This window comes from Cervus canadensis, chromosome 15 (assembly GCF_019320065.1).
Source record: "Cervus canadensis isolate Bull #8, Minnesota chromosome 15, ASM1932006v1, whole genome shotgun sequence".
Classification (NCBI taxonomy): domain Eukaryota; kingdom Metazoa; phylum Chordata; class Mammalia; order Artiodactyla; family Cervidae; genus Cervus; species Cervus canadensis.
Window position 1 is genome coordinate 74,252,526 of NC_057400.1, and position 19,779 is coordinate 74,272,304.

Below are 19,779 nucleotides of genomic sequence, written 5' to 3' on the forward strand. Positions count from 1 at the left end.
GCTGCAAACACACTCTGGGCCACAGAGGTCTCTGAGCCTCTGGGCCAACTTCTATTGGCTTTTCAAAGACCAACCCTGGTGCGTGCTGTCTGTGTGGGGTCGTGCTTCATTTTACAACCATCAAGTCACACAGACCTGAATCTCAGCTCCAGCTCTGCAGCTTACTGACTGCATGCTCTTGGGAAAATGACTTAATTTCTTTCTGTCTCAGATCCATGACATATAGTGTCGGTTTAATGATAAATAAAATGATGCACATAGAGCAACAGGCCCCATGTAGCCTTTCCATCTGCGTGTTTCAGCCACAGTCACGGCCATGACCAAGGCAAGCAGTCAAGGAGGCCCAGCAGGGCATGCTGCAGGTGCCTCTGGTTTGTTTGCTTAGCAGACACTCATTAGCAGTACCTGTGGTCAAGGAAAAAATTTGGAAGAAGTTCTTGAAACAGAGAATAATCAATCTGTTAACTTCTTTTGCTGCCTGCAAATTGGGGGAAGAAAAAGTAGCCACCATCTCATTTCAGAGCAGGACATCTCATTGTAGCTCTGGAGATGCCTCAAATCTTGCAGGAGGACACTTGAAACCCGCAAACATGTGACCTGACACTGCTAAGAAGAGTGTGGGGTGCTGAGGTTTGTGACCGGTGGTGCCCCTTGCCCCAGCCCTCACATTCATAAATAAATGTCTCACACTCATAAACAAGTGTCCATGTTTGTTCTAACTGGACAGGTGTCCCCTGCTCCTGCAGGCTCCGCCTCCCACATGAGCTCTCTTACCAGCTTGAAGTTCCTCTGGCTGTGGTGGCCTCTCCACCAGGCCTGGAGGGTCACAGCTGCCCGCCTCTGCCTCAGGAACTCCTCCCTAGAAGGGGAAATGCAAATCAGTGGTGGGGGTGGGGGGAAACCGATTTTGAAGGGAAGAGAGAAAACAAAATTCGGGTAAAAATGAATACAAGTGATATTTCTTTTCCAGAAGACATTATAGGCTGAAAGATAGGTTAGGAACAAAAAAATCTACTGCGAACAAATAAATTTGTGAATAAGGACAGTCTAGTTTCTGTTATTTATTTATGAAATTTATCTTCTATCTTTTATTTATTCATTTATTTTTGCCATGCTATGCAGCAAGTGGGATCTTAGTTCCCTAACCAGGGATCAAACCTGTGCCCCCTGCAGTGGCCGTGTGCAGCTCTGACCCCTGGACTGCCAGGGAATTCCGAGGACAGTCCAGTTTTTAGAATGAGGAGGAATAATTTCCTCACTGCCCCCAAAGATCTATGAAGGTATAAAACCGGTTTCCAACTTTTTATTCCTTGCCCCCTCCTCTGGCCACTAGCCCAGGAGTCTACCGAAATCAGGTCAGAAATCTTAGTACCAGAGCGCCTCTCTGGGGGCAGGTCAAACCTAGGGCAGCACCTAGGCGCTGGCAGCCTGGCAAGGGCCATCTGACTGCTCCCTCCAAAAGGAGGAAGTGCTAGTGCTAAGTCACTTAGTCGTGTCCGACTCTGTGCCACCCCGTGGACTGGAGCCTGCCAGGCTCCTCTGTCCGTGGTTTTCTCCAGGCAAGAATGCTGGAATGGGTTGCCACGCCCTCCTCCAACAGAAAGGGAAGTGAGCTGAAAACGGAGGGGTGATCTGAAACCTGGCCTCTGGAGAGTCAGAGGTGCATATGGATGTATCTTTCTTCCCACACTTAGCCGAGTTTTCTTATCACTTCTAATAATTTTTCAGGATATTTTCTTAGGTTTAGAACAGTAGATCTTGAGCATATTAAAAATCACTCTCGGGAAGTAAGGGCAGAGGGGTTTAGATGAAGGTGATCAAAATGTGCAAATTTCCAGTTATAACTAAGTGCTAGGGATGAAATTCACATGGTGACTAGAGTGAACACTGCTCTATGGTACATATGAGAGTTGTTAGAGCAAACCCTAAGGAGGATTTTCATCAAAAGCAAAAAAAGATTTCTTTTGTTTTTGTATCTATATGAGAAGATGGATACAATAATAATTCTGGTGACCCAGTGGTAAAGAATCTGCCTGCCAATGCAGGAGATGCGGGTTCAGTCTCTGGGTTGGAAAGATCCCCTGGAGAAGAAAATGGCAACCCACTCCAGGATTCTTGCCTGGGAGATCCCATAGACAGAGGAACCTGGCAGGCTGCAATCCATGGGGTTGTAAAAGAGTTGGATGTGACTTAGTGACTAAACAACAGCAACAATCTTACTGTGGTAATCGTTTCATGATGTAAGTCAAATCATTACGTTGTCGTTGTTCAGTTGCTCAGTCATGTCTGACTCTTTGCGATCCCATGGACTGCAGCACGCCAGGCCTCCGTATTATGTGGTACACCTTAAACCTATATGGTATTGTATGTCAATTACACCTTAATAAAGCTGGGAGACAAAAACAAGAAAAAAATCTCCTGAAGAACTTCAATATTTATTGATGTCTGGGTGCCACCCAGTCCAATTAAGTCAGAATCTTTGTTGGTGGGCAAAGAATATATGTCTGCACATATAATATTTTTAATGCATGTGCACACACACTTACATGATGATTCTAATAGAAGGCCAAAGTAAACAACTGAATAGTCTAAAGAAAATTTTGTCTCTTTTCTGACGTACCAGTAGTCCTCACCAGCTGGGGGTGATTCTGCTCCCCAGGCACATTTGGCAATGTCTAGACACATTTTTGGTTGCCATGACTGGGGCGTTGGGGAGGAGGATGCTACTGGCATCTTAGTAAGTAGAGTTTAGATGCTGCTAAACATCCCACCATGCCCAGGATAGCCCTCTATAACAAAAAGTTATCCAAGCAAAATGTCAGTAGTGGGTCTTCCCTGGGGTTCCAGTGGTTAAGAATCCATCTTGCAATGCAGGGGACATCAATTCAATCCCTGGTCTGGGAAGATTCCACATGCTGAGGGACAACTATGCCCATGTGCCACAACCACTGAGGCTGTGTTCTGGAGCCAGCAAACCACAGCCACTGAAGCTCATGCACCCTAGAGCCTGTGTTCCACAACAAGAGAAGCCAGTGCGATGAGAAGCCCTTGCACTGCAACCAGAGGGTAGCCCCTACTCACAACTAGAGAAAGTGTGTGTGTAGCAATGAAGATCCAGCACAGCCAAAAATAAGTAGATAAATAAAATAAATATCAATAGTATTGAAGTTGAGAAACCCTGATTTCTATTTCTATCTTTTAAAAAAATTTCTTGTCTAATTGCATTGGCCAGAACAGCAATAACACTGCAATTATCAATAGTGATCACTTCTGGGTAGATGGAGTAAATATACTTTTCCTTACCTCTCCTGCTAACTATGACTAAAAACCCTTAGACATTATACCTAAAACAAATATGAAGAAGACCCTGAAAGATGGAGGATGAGAAGGAAGACAAGCTAAGGATCTCAGACAGTGGTAACTTCTCTGAGCTTCTTTTTGTCTCATGAACCCCAGACTAGGAGCTGAAGAAGTAGAAAATCCAGAATGACAATGGGAACAGACCAAAAAACCCCAAGAAAAGCCTTCTCTCTCTAGTAAAAAGACCAGAAAAGGGACAGTTTAGCAAGACACAAAATTTTTAGATGATAACCAGTCTACTCCAGTGAAACACTATTTAAACAACTGTGGTTCTCACCTACAGTTACACCAGAAAATGCCCAGTGGAAAGCCTAGATTCCCACCCTCATCTGTATTGTGTCAGAAAAGGCTGAGCGGGAAGTCATCCTTGATGGGCAGTCCATCCCCCACAATGTCACTGGAGACCACTGGGGACTCTTGCACCTGTATGGCCTTCCAAGCCACACTGCCCTGCCTCATGACCCTTCTCACAGGTGCCCACAGCCTCTATTCCTGTGACTCAGCCACTTTCTCCTATTTTGTCCCATCTGGGTTTCCACGCCTTCCTGTGGTTGGTAACAGGCCAGTGGGACAGCAGGGAACAGCATCGTGGTATCTGTAGAGTCCTCTGAACATGGTAAGGGTCCCCTGGAGAAGGGACAGGCTACCCACTCCAGTATCCTTGGGCTTCCCTGATGGCTCAGCTGTTAAAGAATCTGCCTGCAATGCGGAAGACCTGGGTTTGATCCTTGGGTTGGGAATGTCCCCTGGAGAATGAAACAGCTACCCACTCCAGTATTCTGGCCTGGAGAATTGCATGGACTGTATAGTCCATGGGGTCGCAAAAAGTGGGACACGACTGAGCAACTTTCAGTTTCACTGGACATGGTGAGGGTAAGGGAGGCAGTAATATGGCTGATTTGCTGAACCTGGGCTGAAATTCAAGCATTACCTATTTACTGACCAGGGAATTGAGTCAAAGATGGTTCTTTTCTTCCCTCCAAAACCAACCACCTCATAAACCCAAATCCATATGTTTTCTAAGATAATTGAAGGAGAATCAAAATATGGTCGAGAACACACTGGTCGATTCTGCCCTTCACCCCTAAACATTCAAATCATGTATTAGAAATTCTCTGCCAACACAGACGGCAGTGTCCCTGGTCAGGAGGTTGCGAAAGCTCTTCTGCCTCAGTTACGCCCAGAGATAGATGACAGGGAACATGTGACCCTGGTTTAAGGGGTACAGGCCTGCCCAGGGGACAGAGTGTGTGGATGTGTGGGTGGGGAGGGGCTTGGGGAAGGGCCTGCACCTGTATTTGTAGCCCCGCAGGACTCTCTGGATTCTGATGGCAGCCTCGTCCAGGGCCCGACTCCTCTGTACCTCCAGTAGGGTGTCCTGGTTTTCCTGGAACAGAAGAGTTCTCATCACATAACTGCCCCGCCTCACCCCCAAGCCCCTACCTGCAGCCAGGGCTCTGTCTCTAGAAGTCAGGATCTCTCAGATTCTTCCCGGGAGAGCGGGCAGGGGTTGAAAGACCTGCTCTCAAGTTGCCACTGATGTGGCTCTGAGCCCAGAGCTCAGTAGCTTGGAGGCAGCCTGTCTGTCTCCTTAGGTCTTGTCCTAAACATCCTCTCCTAAGAAGCCGCCCGGGCTTTCACAGGCTGGGCTGGGCTCTTTCGGTGACTCCTTGCCTCCCTTTCCCCTAGCATGGTTTTCTATGACCAGGGCTCCTTGAGGGCAGGGGCTAGGCATGGCGCAGGCGCCCATGGGCACCAGACCAGCCACACAGGCTTCAGGCCCTCACCTTCAGGAAGATCTTGGTCTTTCCCATTTTCCATTCTTTATCTGTCCCCAGCCACCTTTCGGCGATGCGCAGGGTCATTTGACGAAACTTGTTCCGGAGCTGCCAGGAAGAAACAGGAGTGGCTCGGTAGAGTCACACAGGAGGTGGAGGTCCCTCCTCAGGGGCTTCTGAGGGATCGGGGTCTCTCTGCTCCCACAGGAGTCACCGTCAGGGGCTGCTGGGCCAGGGCACAAGCACCCGGCGCCCTGGACCAAGGATGGGGTCCAGAGGATTACGAGACCACGATGCTTCCAAGGCCGTGGGGTCTCAGTGTGGCCCTTGGACACGGGCAGTCCAAACTTTGGGATGGCTGAGTGTTCGGGGGAAGGATAGGACGGACTTCCTGCTCCCTGGCCACACATCACCTCTGTGACATTCTGCCCTAAAAGGGAGTATTTGCTTTAAACTTTGGTTGCTCCTAGAAGCAAAATATTCAGCCGCGAGCCTCCTCCAGAGAAGGGAAGCAGAAACAGGGGTCATTTCAAAGCTTCGGCCCCTGGGCATCAAGAAGGGGCCCGAGCCCTCTTGAAACTGGGAGGTTGGGGGCGCCCTGAGGCGCCCGGGTTTCCAGGGTGTGCACGCTGTGTTTTGGGGCCTGCCGGCCAGGCTGCGGGGACACACACCTCCGCGTGCACGGCACTAGGCAGCAGGACCCGGAACCTCTGTGAGAACTCCTCGAATGAGTAGCGGATGGGGAAGCCGGTCTTGCGGATGTGCACGGTCTCCATCATCCCCGAGTAACGCAGCTGCCGGATGCACAGCTCACGGTCGAAGAGCTGCGGTTGCAGAGGAGAGGGGCTGATAGCACGGGCCGCCCCCTTCCCAACCACCTGCCACCACCTCTGCCGCTGTCCCCAAAGGCAGGGAACGAAGCAAACACTTGCTTTCATGAAAACTCTATTCTGAAGAGCTATTTGGTTGAAGTCGCTGAAAAGTCCTGGAAGTGTTTCCAAGGAAATAAAAGTCCATCACATACACACTGGGACATCCACAAGAAGAGCAAATATTTCCCTCATTTTAAGGACATGCAGAGTATGAGGAATAGAAAATTTTTTTGCATATGCCACATTTAAAATATTGTTAAATGCCCCCAAACAGTGATCCCAAAGAACACAGTTTCCTCCTGACCTTGCCAGTGTTGGGGTGACCACTGCCCCTGAGATCCTTCCGGTAGGGGCACCATTATGCCTCCCACTCTAGTGGAAGGAAGAAGTACATTTCCTACTTAGACTCAGAAAATATTGTAATCAATTTAGTCTCTGCATCCTCCAGAGATAGCTATTTGTAGAGGAGTTTGATCACAATGCTTTGCACAAGCGTATGGGGGCTCAGCCATGGCTGGCACCCTAGAGGGGCCCCCTCCATCTGGAGCCAGGAGTGTCTGGGGACTAGGGGCATGCCCTCCAATCTGGCAAGTCTACCAGCAGGCAGTCATCCACTTGGAAACATGGAGGGCCACCGAGGCAGCTGCTACTGGGGTCAAGGACCACCCAGCAGTTTTGGGCAACTAGTTAGCTTCCATTTGTCCAGTATTTCTGGTGGACCTGCTGTTTATCCTTTAATCTTTACAATAGCTCTACTTGGAGGGGGTACTTAGCTCCAATTTAAAGATGAGGTGCCTGAGCCTCAGAGACATATTCTTAAGTGGCAGAGCCAGATTTCCAACCTTGAGCCCACCTGGCCCCTCAGCCTGGGTTCCCCTATACCTGCACAGGAGCTGCCATCTCCCAGAGGTTTCAGCCAGGGGCACCCACTAGACCTGAGCATGACCCTCAGGCCCTCACCTGTGGCAGAGGGCCTTTGGGAGCACAGTTACTATCTAACATCTATGCATTGTGCCTTTAAAGAAGATGCATTTTGGATTTCCTGGGCCAGCCTGAATTTCATATAATTTTATACTTTCAAAAAAGGAATTTATTAATTAATATTTTTTTTTCTTATAAGACTTTTTTTCGGAATCATTTTATCTCCTTTCAGATGGCATCTTCTCATGTCTGGAAGCCTTTAAATTTGCAATTTCTGAGTGGGATTGCCCAGCTGGAATCCAAGGCAGCAGGCTCCCACCCAGCACATAAGTAGATAAAGCCACTTTCCAAGGGTTTAATGGCCTCAGGTCTCAGTGACCAGTAGTTGGTGTCAGCCTCTAAAATCACAGTACTGGTTGCTGCCCTTATGGAGTGTGGTTTACTTATGCAGATATGGCACACACACACACACACACACAAAGTCATGTGCAACCCTTGCTGCTCCCCGCAGGCTGGCAGATCCAGAATTTATGGAAGAGAAAACTGAGGCTCACAGCTGGTGAGAAGCAGCACACTTGGCCAATGGCAAGCGAATGGCAGTGTGAAGACAGTTGAGGTCTGGGAGATCCAAAGCCTTGAAAGTCACCGACCTTCAAATGGTCTACACTGGCCACCTTGCCTCAGTGTCCCCAGCTGTAAAATGGGGGCAGATAGCTTTAAAGCTGCCCAGGCACTGGTGAAGGGAGTGACATGACTTCAGATGCTATCAGATTCATTCCATTAGATACCTCCCCTCGTCCTGTGCAGGTCCCCAGACTGCCCTCATTACCAGTGGCTTCTTGTAGTCATTAGGTTTGATGCAACGGACGAAGTAGGGCTGGCAATTGGTCAGGATTTTCATCAGCTGGTCCAGAGACTGCTTGAACTGGCCAGCCAAGGTGGAGGGCTGCTTGCTGGAGTCTACAGACTGTAGACAGAAGCACAGGGCACAAGTGGAGCTCAGTCCAGGGCACAGCTGACCCATGGCACAGAGAGGGCTTCTGCTGAGGTCCCACAGGTGGGCAGGGCTACGTTCATCCAGTCACTCATCCATTCGTTTAGCATAGGTTCCCCAAGTGCCTACTATGTGCAGAGACCCTGTAGATACTGGGAACCTGCAGTTCCCAGTAAAGTAAGTAAAGGTGGGCAAGTAAAGCTGGGCAAGCCTCCTGTCTAGGAGTGGGGACCCCAAAGTGAGATGCACCAGGGTGAGGAGACAATGTTAATTTTTACCTTGCCATTCTACATTTTTCAGTTTTTGTGTAGATTTTGTATGCTTGTTTTGAATGTTATGTACTGTACATTGTAAGCATTACTGTAAATGTATACAATTTTTAAAAAATGTATTAAAATAATGGATGCAAGAGAAAACAAAGAACCCAAGCCCCAGGCCAAGAGTGTGTAAGTGTGTGTTCAGTCATTTCAGTTGTGTCCAACTCTGTGAACCCATGGACTGTAGCCCACCAGGTTCCTCTGTCCATGGGATTTCCCAGGCAAGAATACTGGAGTGGGTGGCCATGCCCTCCTCCAGGGAATCTTCCCAACCTAGGGATCGAACCCAAGTCTCCTGTGTCTCCAGCATTGCAGGTGGATTCTTTATCACTAAGCCACCGGGAAAGCCTTGGGCTAAGAGTAGTGTGTGTTTTTGTTCCATACTGATCTTGGGTGTGCTCCTTGATCAAACTTTTTCCAAGGTCAAATGCGCTTGAGCAATTTGGCATATGTACTGCCAAATTGCATCAGTCTGGAGACTCGAATTCATGCTTTAATGCCTCTGAGAATAGGATGGAATCCCTGGCAGGTATAGTAACAATTGGCAGCATTCTCCTGGTTTTAAAATAATGCATTTTCCTCCTGTTCCTGCTCCCTGAAACCTGTGGACAAGCCTTGGAGGCCCCAGAGGGCCAGGACCAGGCTGTGCTCCGGCCTCAGCTGTGGAGTCCAGTGTGGGTCCATGAGGGCAGAGGGTCTGGCTCAGCTCCACCTGGTTCCAGACCTGGGTTGTTCCTACAAGCCTCATAGCTCCTTGGTGCCTCTCTGGCTGACTCTGCGTGTGGTCATGCTGTGGGCCCTGGGCACTAAAGTGTTAGGAGCTCCCGTGGAGGTGGGGGTGGGGCACCTCAGTGTGGCCAGAGCTGACTACAGCATGGATTAGGGGGCTGTGGGTTCCTATGCCTGCACCCACAGTTCCTGTGCCAGTGCGCCAGCCTCATCTCCTGGCCCAGGGGTAGGGGAGCTCCTCCTCAGATGACTCACAGGGATTTTCTGGAACAGTCACTGTTAAGGGGTGAAGGGAGACCCCCACCCTGCCATGATGTCCTAGGCTGCTCTGAGGAGTGCCAGGGGCTCTCTGCTCCCTCCTCCCTGATCAGATGGCCCAGGGCTGTTGCCATCACACCATACACACACACGCACACCCCATCTACACACTCACACACCCACAAAACACACATATACCCCACATATACCACACACACACACACACACACACTCTACATACCACACACACATACTAGACACTGCACAAAGTACGCATATACCACATACTCCACACCCCCCATAAAACACACAGAGACCAATATAGACAGAAATAACATCAACAAACTCAGTGAGTCCTACAGAGACCACTACTCACTGGGAAGCAGGCAGAGTCCCGTGCTCCTGCCCCTGGCCACCACCCCCACAGCACCTCACCCCCTTTTCACTACCTCTGCACCCCAATTGAGAATCTCTGACCCCAGACCCCAGGCAGTGGGGCCTCTCCAGGCCTGTCTGCCCCCCAGGCCCTGGGCAGAGCAGGGCCACCAGAGCCCACCTTGAATTGCTGGCTGCCCGCCTTCACCCGGATGAGGCTCCCAGGGCCCCGCCTGCTTTCCTTGGACTCCAGCCCGAATATCTCCCGCAGGAACTTGTTTTGGGAGGAGTGGACCAAGGCGAGGATGTCCCTGTTCAGCACATCCCGATTCTTCTCCAGGAAGCCTGCGGGGAAGCAGAGCCCCCCAACCCCCGCCAGCTCAGACTGGGGAGGGGAGGGTGAGGTGCAGGCAGGAGGCCACCATGCCCGCCTCCATCTCCCCACGTCTTGGCAGCCAGTGCCTCCGCTCAGCACCAAGTGGTGTCACATCCACACCCCGCAGCCCCCACAGCCCACCATCCCCACCCCAAACTCCCTCATCCAAGCTTGCACCCCACCCCAGGGGGTCTCCTCTCTCCCCTAGAACCTGTGCCCAACCCCAGGGGTCTCCCCTCTCCTGACGGCCTATGGCCCCCAAGAGATCTCTGGGGAGTTCTTCCCTCCTAAGCCCTCCAGGATAATGCTGGCTTGTGCTTCAAGGACAGCTCAAGCATCATCTATTCCAGGAGGCCCTACTGACCCACACGTGGCTCCCATCTGCCCTGTGTGGCCCTTCACCTGGGCCCTGTCGTTCAGCTCAGGGAAGCCTGAGGCCTTCCCATCTGTTCCATCAGCCGCAGCTCCCCAGGTGGACCAGAGGTGGGAGCGAGTCCCTTCCCCTCCCAGTCCCTGCCGTCACTGCCATGTCCACCTGGGAACCCACCAACAGCACAGCGGATGGAGTGTCCATTCAGACCTCCCCGAGGGTGGTGCCTGTGGATTCTCGTCAGGGCTCTGAATTTCTGGGGAACCCTGGGCAAGTCTGATTGAGCCAACTGCTTGTCTACATAAAGGAGCCAAAACAGAAGAGAAGGAAAAGGAGAAAGTGCAGAAGCCTGCCCACCCCCATAACTTCTGAAAATCTGGCAACCTGGCCACGTCCAGGGGGCTTGCAATCTGGACGGGAAGGCCTGGCCACTCCTGCTGGGAGGCCCGCCCTTGCCCAGCAGCCAGTCTATGCGGGGGCAGCTGCTTCACATGTCCCTGTGGAACCAGCAAGGGGGGGCAACAGCTGTTTTGCTCTTCCTAGAAGCCCAAAACGGGGAAGGAAAGAAATTAAACACCACTTGGCTTCCTGGCTTCAAGGATAGGGGGCAGGGGTAGGTGACTTGCTGATTATGAGGTCCTGAGACATATTTCTTTCCTCATTATAAGTATAAACTGCATTGGTCTTGGAATTGAACATGTGCCCACAGACAGTGTGTGCACATACATGTGAGCACTTGAGTGAACACACGTGTGCACACACATGCATGGGCCTGGACAGAGGAGGTTTGGGAATGAAGCATGTCTGTCGCTTATTAAGGAGACCCTGAGGGCCTGGGTGCCCCAGGGCCCTTCTACCAACCTTGCTCTGGGACCTTGGAACAACGTGCTAGAGCCAGAGGCCCCTGCAGCTTAAGGAGTGAGCCTCTAGAAGTTAGGGAGGGGGGCATGTGTGGGCTGAGCTGTTTGCTCCCCAAATCCATATGCTGAAGCCCTAACCCATAGTACCTTAGAATGTGTGTGGAGAGAGGGCCTTTGAGGAGGTAATGAAGGTAAAATGAGGCTGTTATGATGGGCCCTAATCCAGTCGGAGTGGTGTCCTACAAGAAGAGGAGATTAGGACACAGACATGCACGGGAACAAGAAAGATGCCAGAGAGAGACTTCAGAAGGAACCGGTCCTGCTGACATTTGTCTTGGACTCCGGCCTCTGGAACTGTGAGAAAATGCGTTCCTGTACCTCTCTGTGGAACTTTGCTATGGGAATGTTGGCCAGTGGACAGTGTGGGTCTGGGGGTGAGTGGACAGCACATATCCCCTCCCGCCATGGGAGAGAGTGGACCTGCCTGAGGCAGGGCACAGAACTGCAAGAAGAAGGCGCTAGAGGACAGTTGCTTCTCAAAACCAGGCCAGACGATGACTGGGGGCCTGCTGAGGGCTGCACCTCACAAGCACCCGACTCTGACTTGTCTTCTCCCTTTAAGTCACCCCATTTTAGTGGGGTGCTCTGTGCATGCCTGCACAGCCTCGTGTGGGGTCTGGGAAGGCCATGTCAATGGTGGAAGAAGGAAGCTTGATTCCCTCTCTGCCGGCAGGTGCTGTCAGAGGAGAAGACTGGGCCAAGAGATCGAACCGAGCCGCCCTCACCACGCTGAGAGTGGTGAGAGCAAGCTTGCTTTGCCAGGCTCCAGGGCCACCTGAAGAGTAGGCTGGCACATAAGCCCCTCTCCCAGCCCTGTGCTGGAAGACTGCCTTCTGCAGATGGGGCGAGCAGGCACGTGATGTTACCTTGCGCCCTTCCAGGCTTAGACAGAGCCTCCCTGCCCCAGGTGCTTTTGGGGGGATGATTGAGGCACACCTGGGCTCAAACTTCCCCCCACCCCATCCCTGCCAAAAGACAGAGTAATAGGACTTAAGTCATGAAGATAGTAGGGCACTGAAAAAAACCCAGCAGGCTCAGTTTTAAGGAGCATTCACAGAATTTTGTACTCCAAAAGCCTAAAGAAACTACCTTAATCTTAGCATACATGGAAGTTTCAGATCACTTCAAAAACTAGAACTTGGCCTTGAGTAGCCCATGGAGGTTGATGTGCTCAGTGTCTTTGTGTTCTGGAATTCTGAAGTCCCACTAGCTCTGGTCTCCCAGCTTTTGGAAAAGCCCCAGAGCCAGGATCTGGTGGGAGTTATAAAGGAGCCCCCTTACCCACTCATTTCTCCAACAGAAATAATCCCCTGATCTCGGACACCTGCCTTCATCCGTGTGAAAACAGCAGCCGCTCCCACTGCCTTGTCCCTCCACCTGAAGTGTACTTGGAGCATCCCTGACTCCAAGTTCCCAGTTAGACCACAGTAGCTCCTCAGTTCTCCTTACAAGCCACACAGAGTGACCTATGGCTTTCCACCTCATTTTCCCGATCGCAGCACACACTGGCCACCTCTCCCATTTTCCTAAGCACACCGGCAGCTTGACCGCCTCAGCCTCTTATTTCTCCAATCAAAACTATGCTTGGGACTTCCCTGGTGGCCAAGTGGTTAAGAATCCACCTGTCAATGCAGGAGACATGAGTTATATCCCTGGTCCAGAGAGATCCCACATGCTATGCAGCAATTAAACCCACGCGCCACAACTACCGAGGCTTGTGGGCTCTAGGGTCCACAGGCCACAGCCACTGAGCCTGCGTGCTGCAACCACTGAAGCCCTTGCACCCTAGAGCCTGAGCTCTGCAACAAGAGAAGCCCCCACACTGAGACGCCCTCGCACCACGCCCCAAGGAGAGAGGACCCCCTGCTTGCCACAGCCAGAGAAAGCCCACGTGCAGCAGTGAAGACCCAGCACAGTCAACAGACAAATAAAGTCTTTAAAAACATGCCCAGCCTTCTCTCAGCATATACACTTTCACTACCAAGAGAGCGAAAAGATATCCCACAGAATAGGAGAAAATACTTGCAAATTCTGTATCTGATAAGGTAATTACAATAAAAAAAAAAGAAAACAATTAACATGTGTTGGTAAGGAGCTGTAGGAATTGGCAACTTCTTACATTGCTAATGGGAATGTAAAATGGTGCAACCACTTTGAAAAACAGTTTGGTGCTTATCCCAAAAGTTAAATAGAAATACCATATGACCCAGCAATTCCCCTCTTAGGTATGTGTCCAAAAGAAGTGAAAACATATGTCCACATAAAAACTTGTACATGAGGGTTAATAGCAGCATTACTCATAATGGCCAAAAGTATCCATCAGTTGATGAAGGGATAAACAAACAGTGGCATATCTGTGCTGTGGAAGGTGGTCCTGCAGTATGCAGAAACAAGCTCAGAAACATGCTGCAGTGTGAATGCACATTGAAAACACTATGTCAGGTGAGAGAAGCCAGTCACAAAGGCCACACGGCATATGATTCCATTTATGTGAAATGTCCAGAGCAGGCAAGTCCATAGAGACAGAAGTTAGTAGTTGCTGGGGTTGGGGAGAATTGGGGAGCAATGAGGAATGACTGCTAATAGGAGTTCCTTTTGTTTTTCTGAATGCAAGCCCCTGCATTAGAAGAATAGAGTCTTAACCTTTGGACTGCCAGGGAAGCCCCTAATGGGGATTTCTTTTGAGGGGTGATGTAAATGTTCTAAAATTGTGGCAACAGCTGCATAATTCTATGAATATACTAAAAAACCATTGAGTTGTAGACTTCAAATGAGTGAATTCTATGGTATGTGAGTTATCTCTCAGTAGAACTATTACCAACAAAATAAAACACAAACATACATGCCTGGTCCATTCCATTCCCTCTGTCCCATTGCTGGCTCTGCAAAATGACCTAGCCTTCTTTCCATGGCCTCCCTGGGGCGCTCCAGATTTGGAAGGAAGGGACTGTGGAGAGGAGCTTCACCTACCTTCTACATGGTAGTGCACCTCGCCAGCAAAGTGGGCGATGCCAAACTGGGCATCGTGGATGTTCTTGGGCTGTAGGAAGCCCTTGTTGTTAGCGTGGACACTCTTCAGTTTTTGCAGCAAGGTGGTATCTGTCCCCTGGAAGAACGGATGCCTTATGGGCCGAGGACCCAGAGCCCAGCCACTGGGTACACCCCCAGGTCTCAGGGGCTCTCTCAAAGGGCAAAGCAACTGGGTTCAGAATGACTGAGAGCCTTTCTACAGACAGCAAGCAGATGTGTCGGGGGCAGGGGCTTGTTGCCTGAGTGCGGGCCAAGGCAGGAAAAGAGAATGCCAGCTCGCTGGCTGTAGCCTTCCCAGGGAGCAGAGCATCTCCCTTCTCTGGATCAGAGCTCTTACTGACTACGTGTGAGAGTCCATCTCCCCAGAGACATGCAGAGTCCCCCAAAGCAAGAAGGAAAGGGTTGCCTTGTCCTGCACTCTGTGCAGCCCTTGGCCCACAAGGCTCAACCAACCCTCTTTGGGGGTGTGTTCTTGAATCTAAATAATCTATGCTGAGGAGTAGAAGTGAGGGTGGACTCAGGAGGCGAGCCTTGAAGGAGAGGAAGGCTGAAAGGCTGGGGCTACTCTGTTAACCCCCAGGCAGAGGTTTCAGCAGCCGTGGAGTTTCCCAGGCATGGGGTCTCCCCCTGAGGGGTGGCTGGCCCAGGGGCACACCTGTGGGAAGCGGCTCTCTTCATCCAGGAGGGAGATGACGCTCATGGGCTTGAGGGCCAGCAGGTCCAGGGTCGGCCGGTTGTCGGTGTAGTGGATGTAGTCCCAGGCGATGCTCTCTGTGCGGTACTCCTCCTGCTCCACCATGAACACGTGCTGCACAAAGAGCTGCTGCAGGTGCTCGTTGGCCAGGTTGATGCAGAGCTGCTCGAAGCTGCAGGGGGCAAGGTTGGCGTGGTTGTCCCTGCAGCCGGCCCCTGGCACACAGCCCCACACATGTGCACCCACAGAGCACACCCCCAAACACCGTACATGCCGACAGACAGTCTCCCTCTTCCTCTGCCTCTGCCTCCCTCCCCTCCTCCATCCCACAGCAAACAGATTCAGAGAAATGAGGAGGCTCCACTTAGCATCAAGCCCCGACTTTGACTCCATAGGGTCCCCAGCAGGATCCTCTGCCAAGTTAGGCTGCCTTGACATGGAGACAATCTCTGGGGGACCAAGGGTCCAGTAGCTACCCTGCCCCGTGGGCAAGCGGCTTTGGTAGTAAGACGAGCTTCTGGAGACCCGTCATTGATGGCTGGGCTCCTTTGCATCAATCAGACACACTCCCCCAATCCTCCCACTTGCTCTTCCTCCTGGGCTCCATTTCACCTCCAGAAATGATCCCTCCACTCATCACCCCTGGCTCAGGTCAGAAACCAGGCCATCATACCTGACACCTCTCCCTCCTCCCCAATTCCAATCAGTTGCCAAAGTCCAGTCTATGCTCTGTCCAACACAGCACCTGATCTGTTTACTTCTTTTCACTCCCACTGCTGCTCCTTTAATCCAGGTCACCCTTCTTTCCTACCTGGAGCACAGTAACAACCGCCTTGTGGCTCTGTCTGCCTCCAGCCTCACCCCTCCAACCACTCTCCATGGCCACTAGACAGAGCTTTAGGATCCCCACCCTCAGCCAGCTCTCCCCCTGCTTTGAATCCTTGTGGACCTGAGCTCCCATTATTTTCAGGATCCAGACAGACAGTGATGCAGTAGAAAGCCTGCCCAACACTTCCAGGGAATGGACACAGGGAACTCTGTGAGTGATAGTCGCTCACCCGTGTCTGACTCTTTGCGACCCCATGGACTGTAGCCTGCTAGGCTCCTCTAGTCCATGAAATTCTCCAGGCTAGAATACTGGAGTGAGTTGCCACCTCCTTCTCCAACAGGGCACCCTGCCCTTCTCTCATTCTAAGTCTTCACACATGGAGACCCTCCTTTCTCTGACCTGCTCTTTCGGTTCATCCTTTGGGTCTCACTTAGGCATTTCTTCCTCAGGATGGGTTTCCCATTTATGCAAAACCTTATGGCACCTCAGGCTGATTGTTCAGGTCTGCTAACCCACTGCCTGGACAGTGTGGAGGGATGTTGTAGCCGTCAGCCACCCCTGCAATGAGCCCTGAGGTAACTCAGGACGGAGACCAGGAATACTGGCCCACTAGCAGTCGTCAGACTGCCTGTGTGCTCAGTCACTCAGTCACGCCCAGCTCTTTGAGATCCTTTGGCCTGTAGCCTGCCAGGCTCCTCTGTCCGTGGGATTTTCCAGACAAGAATACTGGAGTGGGTTGCCATTTCCTCCTCTAGGGGATCTTCCTGACCCAGGAATCGAACCCACGTCTCCTGCATGCAGGTGGATTCTTTACTGCTGAGCCATTGGGGAAGCCCCATCAGATTGCAGCCACTCACAGCTTGAAGAAACTCAGGATGTGAACACACAGAATGCTGGCCCCAGATATCTGAGATTCATGTCAAAGGCATGATTTCACTGAAATCATTGCAGACTCTTGCATCTTTCCATACACAGAAAAGTGCGAAATACCTTAACTTGAGATATCTAGTTTTCTTTTATTAACAATAATTTGTTGATGTTCTACCTTCCCTTTGTTGCAAAAAACTCCTATATATCCTGGCTCCACCCTCGCCTCCTTGGAGCATTTTTCTCAGAATTATTTGAGATGCTGTCCCCTGGGCTTGAAGTTCTAGGAATGTATGCTGAATAAAACATAAGTCTCAACTTTTAGGTCATGAACTTTTTTTCAGTTGACAAGAGTACTCGGTGCACCCTTGCAAAAGGCAGGTTGGGTGAGTGACTGGGTGCTGAGTGACATGGCCCTGCTCCTTCAGGTGGGCCCCAGACTGCAGCCCTGCCACAAACCCAGCTTGTGGCTCCTTCACAGGGGGTGGGGGGCGGGGAGAGTGTCCCTGAATAAATGGACAGATCCCCCAAAATAAACTACTCATCCACCTCCACAGTGGCCAAAGATATGCTCGGTCTGCTCAGCTGCCCCTCTCAGGGCCAGAAACCAATGATCGGAATCATTTTTTACTTTACTGTTCCTTAGAGCTTCCACCATGTTGGGCTGGGTTCTCCCAGCCCTGCCCCATCCCACCTGCCCACTGTGACCTGGTCCTAGGAGCCTGCAATCCCAATGTGCTTGCACTCAGAATGGCTTGCATCTTGACCAAGGGGCCTTCTCAGCCTTCAGTTGGTGATAGGACCTTGGGCAGGGGCATGGCAAGGTCAGGACAGCCCCTTGGCACCTCTGACAGTGCCCAGAGACCTCCACTTGGGACTGAAACCAAGTAGAACCCTGTGGGGCCCTCCTAGATACAAAACTCCCTCCTTGTCCCCCATTTGTAGCAAAAGGCTTTAGTCTCCTATGACCTCTCTGAGTCCTAAGAGCAGACTCAAGACCAATTAGGGAAGTGAAGCAATGCAGTCAAGAAACAGTAGTGCAGTGATAAAACAGAGTCCTAGTCCTTCCTCAAGAGTGTGCATATGACTTAATGGATCTTTTTGAGTTGTTTTGCAGAAACTAAGGCCCCTGTCCACGTGGAGTATGGTGACCACATGCTGGTCACAAGCATGTAGACCCCAGATTGGTTGGAACCAGAACGCTGATGATTAAGATTCCCTAAACATCACCCCATTACCTTACCACCAACCAATGAGAAGAAAGTCCACAAGCTGATCATGTACCCTGTGACTCTCACCCCTAAAATTGCCTTTAAAAAACTTTACTTGAAAGCCATCAAGGAATTTGGATTTTGAGCTGCCTGTTCTTCTTGGCCCTGCAATAAGTGCTATGCTTTACTTCACCACAACCTGGTGTCAGTAGACTGGCTTTGTTGTGCTTTGGGTGAGCAGACCTGAATTCCATTTGGTAGTAGAACTAGACTTAGGCTCTGTCTCACCCAGAGCTTTAAATGAACCAGGGTCACGTTGGTAAGTGAGGTTGCACATGTAGGATACTTCTTGCTTGCTTGTCCCCCGTCCTTTTTCCTCATCTGGCCCTTTGATGATACTTCCCCTGTCCTCATCTAGCTCCAGGGCCTGGCTCCCCTTGCTGCCTCTGTCTACTTCCACCCCAGTCTTCATTGCAGTCTTAGCTGGGAATTACTTTTCTGACCTGCTTCATTTCTCCAGCTCTTCAGCCTCCAGGCTGGGACACTGGGTCAGAAGTGTCCTGCCTCACCTTACCCTTGTTAGACTGAAAAATTGGGGATGGGCCACAAAGCCCCTGCCTTCCGCATCACCTACTATGATAGCCCACCTAAGGATGCGGTCACATTAGTGTTATTGATTTCCACTTTCACCTTAACCACACGTGATAGTTCATTCTAGTTTGTGAGAAGAGTGGATAGCTGGAGACGGGTGATGAATGCTGGAGTGTCAGCCTGACTCTCATGATGCTGTTAGCTACATGGCCTTTCCTAGACAGCTTGTGGATGCCAGGGGATGTGCGTGGACTGCCTCACTGAGGAAGGGCACAGTCTTGCTGAGGCACCCACCCCGGTGTCTGTGAGCGGAGTTGAGGCCCTGCTCCCAGCCAGTCTGGAGAGGAATGACTGCCCTCCAGTTGGCTTAGGGAGGACTTAGCTCATCTCTCATTTTTCTGAAAGCAGGTGCAGGGACCTCCATACCTATTTTTCTGGAAGTTTTCAAAACCAAATATGTCCAGGAGGCCGATTGTCCTTTGCACATTTTGGGGGTTCTGGGCAGGTGGGGTGAAAATTGCAGCATTGATCTTCTTGACAATCCACAGGAAGAGATGCCCATAGATGCCCTGTAGAGACATGGGGTAGAACCCACAGGCTTTGATGCATGAGAGGAAGGCTGCTGCTTTCTACAAGTTTATCTGGGAAGGCCACAGGCACTGGACCTACTGAGGGAGATCACTCTTACTTTAAGGCAAGAAACCACCCTGGAGAGTCTGGGCAGCCCACGGTCACCAGACAGGGGACTGGCAGAGTCAGGACTTGCCCAGCTCTCTGCCCTTTCCTGCTGTCCACTCACCAGGCAAGGAGCTACACTCAACACATAGACATGTAGGCCCCTTCTCCCACAACTCTGCACCTTGACAAAGGCGTCCCTCCGGTCTGCAGCCTGAGTGATGTTCAGGGGCCTGGTGACAAACTCCCCGCGGATGGTGATGGAGTGCTTGATCAGACAGTCTCGGAGGGCCTGGTCCTTCACCTGGAAGGCAGGTAGGGGCTGGCATCACAGCTGATAGAGCAGGGCCTGGTGCCAACATGCTCTCTCATGACCAAACATCCCATGCCCAAAGCCTGAGGATGGGAGATGCCTGTGACTAGGACCAGAGTCAGGATGCTGGGCAGGACTGGTCCAGAGTCAGTCCGAGCACTGGGATATCAGTGTCAGGGAAGGATGCACCAGCTGGGTGGGCCCTGAGGATGCTGGCTGCTTGGTTGACCAGTCTTGTGCTGGCCTCCTGGTACTGGGCCCATCATCGGGTGGACCCTGGAAAACAGTGGGCATGGAGG

General features: G+C 51.2%; 1 protein-coding gene across 2 annotated transcripts in view; it reads right to left on the minus strand.

The window, feature by feature from the left end:
- Positions 1–19,779, minus strand: part of MYO7B (myosin VIIB) — a 117,051-nt gene that overhangs the window by 39,734 nt on the left and 57,538 nt on the right. For both annotated transcript variants that reach the window (XM_043487445.1, XM_043487444.1), the window contains 10 exons: positions 19,352–19,471; positions 18,919–19,061; positions 14,956–15,166; positions 14,241–14,376; positions 9,786–9,949; positions 7,761–7,898; positions 5,810–5,962; positions 5,148–5,246; positions 4,653–4,747; positions 775–859 (listed from right to left, as the gene is read on the minus strand). In XM_043487445.1, coding sequence (XP_043343380.1) covers positions 775–859; positions 4,653–4,747; positions 5,148–5,246; positions 5,810–5,962; positions 7,761–7,898; positions 9,786–9,949; positions 14,241–14,376; positions 14,956–15,166; positions 18,919–19,061; positions 19,352–19,471 — 1,344 coding nt within the window. The remainder of the gene's footprint in view (positions 1–774; positions 860–4,652; positions 4,748–5,147; positions 5,247–5,809; positions 5,963–7,760; positions 7,899–9,785; positions 9,950–14,240; positions 14,377–14,955; positions 15,167–18,918; positions 19,062–19,351; positions 19,472–19,779) is intronic.